Consider the following 822-nt stretch of genomic DNA (forward strand, 5'->3'; position numbering starts at 1 on the left):
GATTTCTTTTTACACCACAGAGATTTTGGCATGGATATACATTCAAATTTAAATGTTTTTTAGTTGTTGCAATGTTAATTCATGGGCTTAGCTGACAAATTTATTGTAATATTGTGTAGGAAACATAGAAAACCACTGGAGAACATACTGAAACCATAATAAAAATGACTTTCATGGTATCTGTGAATGATGGGGAATTACGTTATGATATTTATTGCAATAATTTTTTCCACATTTAAAGTGTTGTTTTCTTAGGGTGTTGTGATAATAGAAGATCTTGAGAGAGCCAAGATTGTTCTGGAACGCAGCGACACAAAGGAGGAGTTGAAGATTGACACACTTAAACATCTGAGGAAGAAAAAGCCGGCGAAAGAAGTTCTCGTAAAGACTGGCCTTGGTTAGTATAATATTTGTCAGTTTATATCATTTTGTATCTGCTTTGAATATTGATTTGATTGGTTTTAGGATTTACTATAAATTTCTTTTTATAGAAATGTTTTTCCTTAATTCAATTTTTTTAAGGCCCTCTTCAAGAAAGAAATATGCAACCTCATAAACCTGATAAATTATATTGTGTGTTTGTTACAGGTAAGACCGTTTACAAGTTAAGTAAGAGTAAAGATGAAGCAATTGCAGCAGAAGCAAAGAAGGTATACAGGCTGTGGAAAGACCACTTACTTAGCAAAGTTGGAAAGCCGGTAATTGAGGTTAAATGTGACCTCAAAACCCAAAACTTTCGGAATTCTGCAAGACAGATGATATTAGACGGTCTGAAAAGAGAAGATGGTGCAGAAGAAGGCCAGAGTTCAGATGAAGCAAACG

General features: G+C 34.1%; 1 protein-coding gene across 1 annotated transcript in view; it reads left to right on the forward strand.

The window, feature by feature from the left end:
* LOC119593138 (transcription elongation factor A N-terminal and central domain-containing protein 2-like) overlaps positions 1-822 on the forward strand; it is a gene marked incomplete in the record, with an annotated part of 4,513 nt that overhangs the window by 2,757 nt on the left and 934 nt on the right. The window contains 2 exon segments of the mRNA XM_037942103.1: positions 256-397; positions 589-820. Of these exon segments, the coding sequence (XP_037798031.1) occupies positions 256-397; positions 589-820 (374 nt within the window).

Source organism: Penaeus monodon, chromosome 31 (genome assembly GCF_015228065.2).
Source record: "Penaeus monodon isolate SGIC_2016 chromosome 31, NSTDA_Pmon_1, whole genome shotgun sequence".
Taxonomy (NCBI): Eukaryota; Metazoa; Arthropoda; class Malacostraca; order Decapoda; family Penaeidae; genus Penaeus; species Penaeus monodon.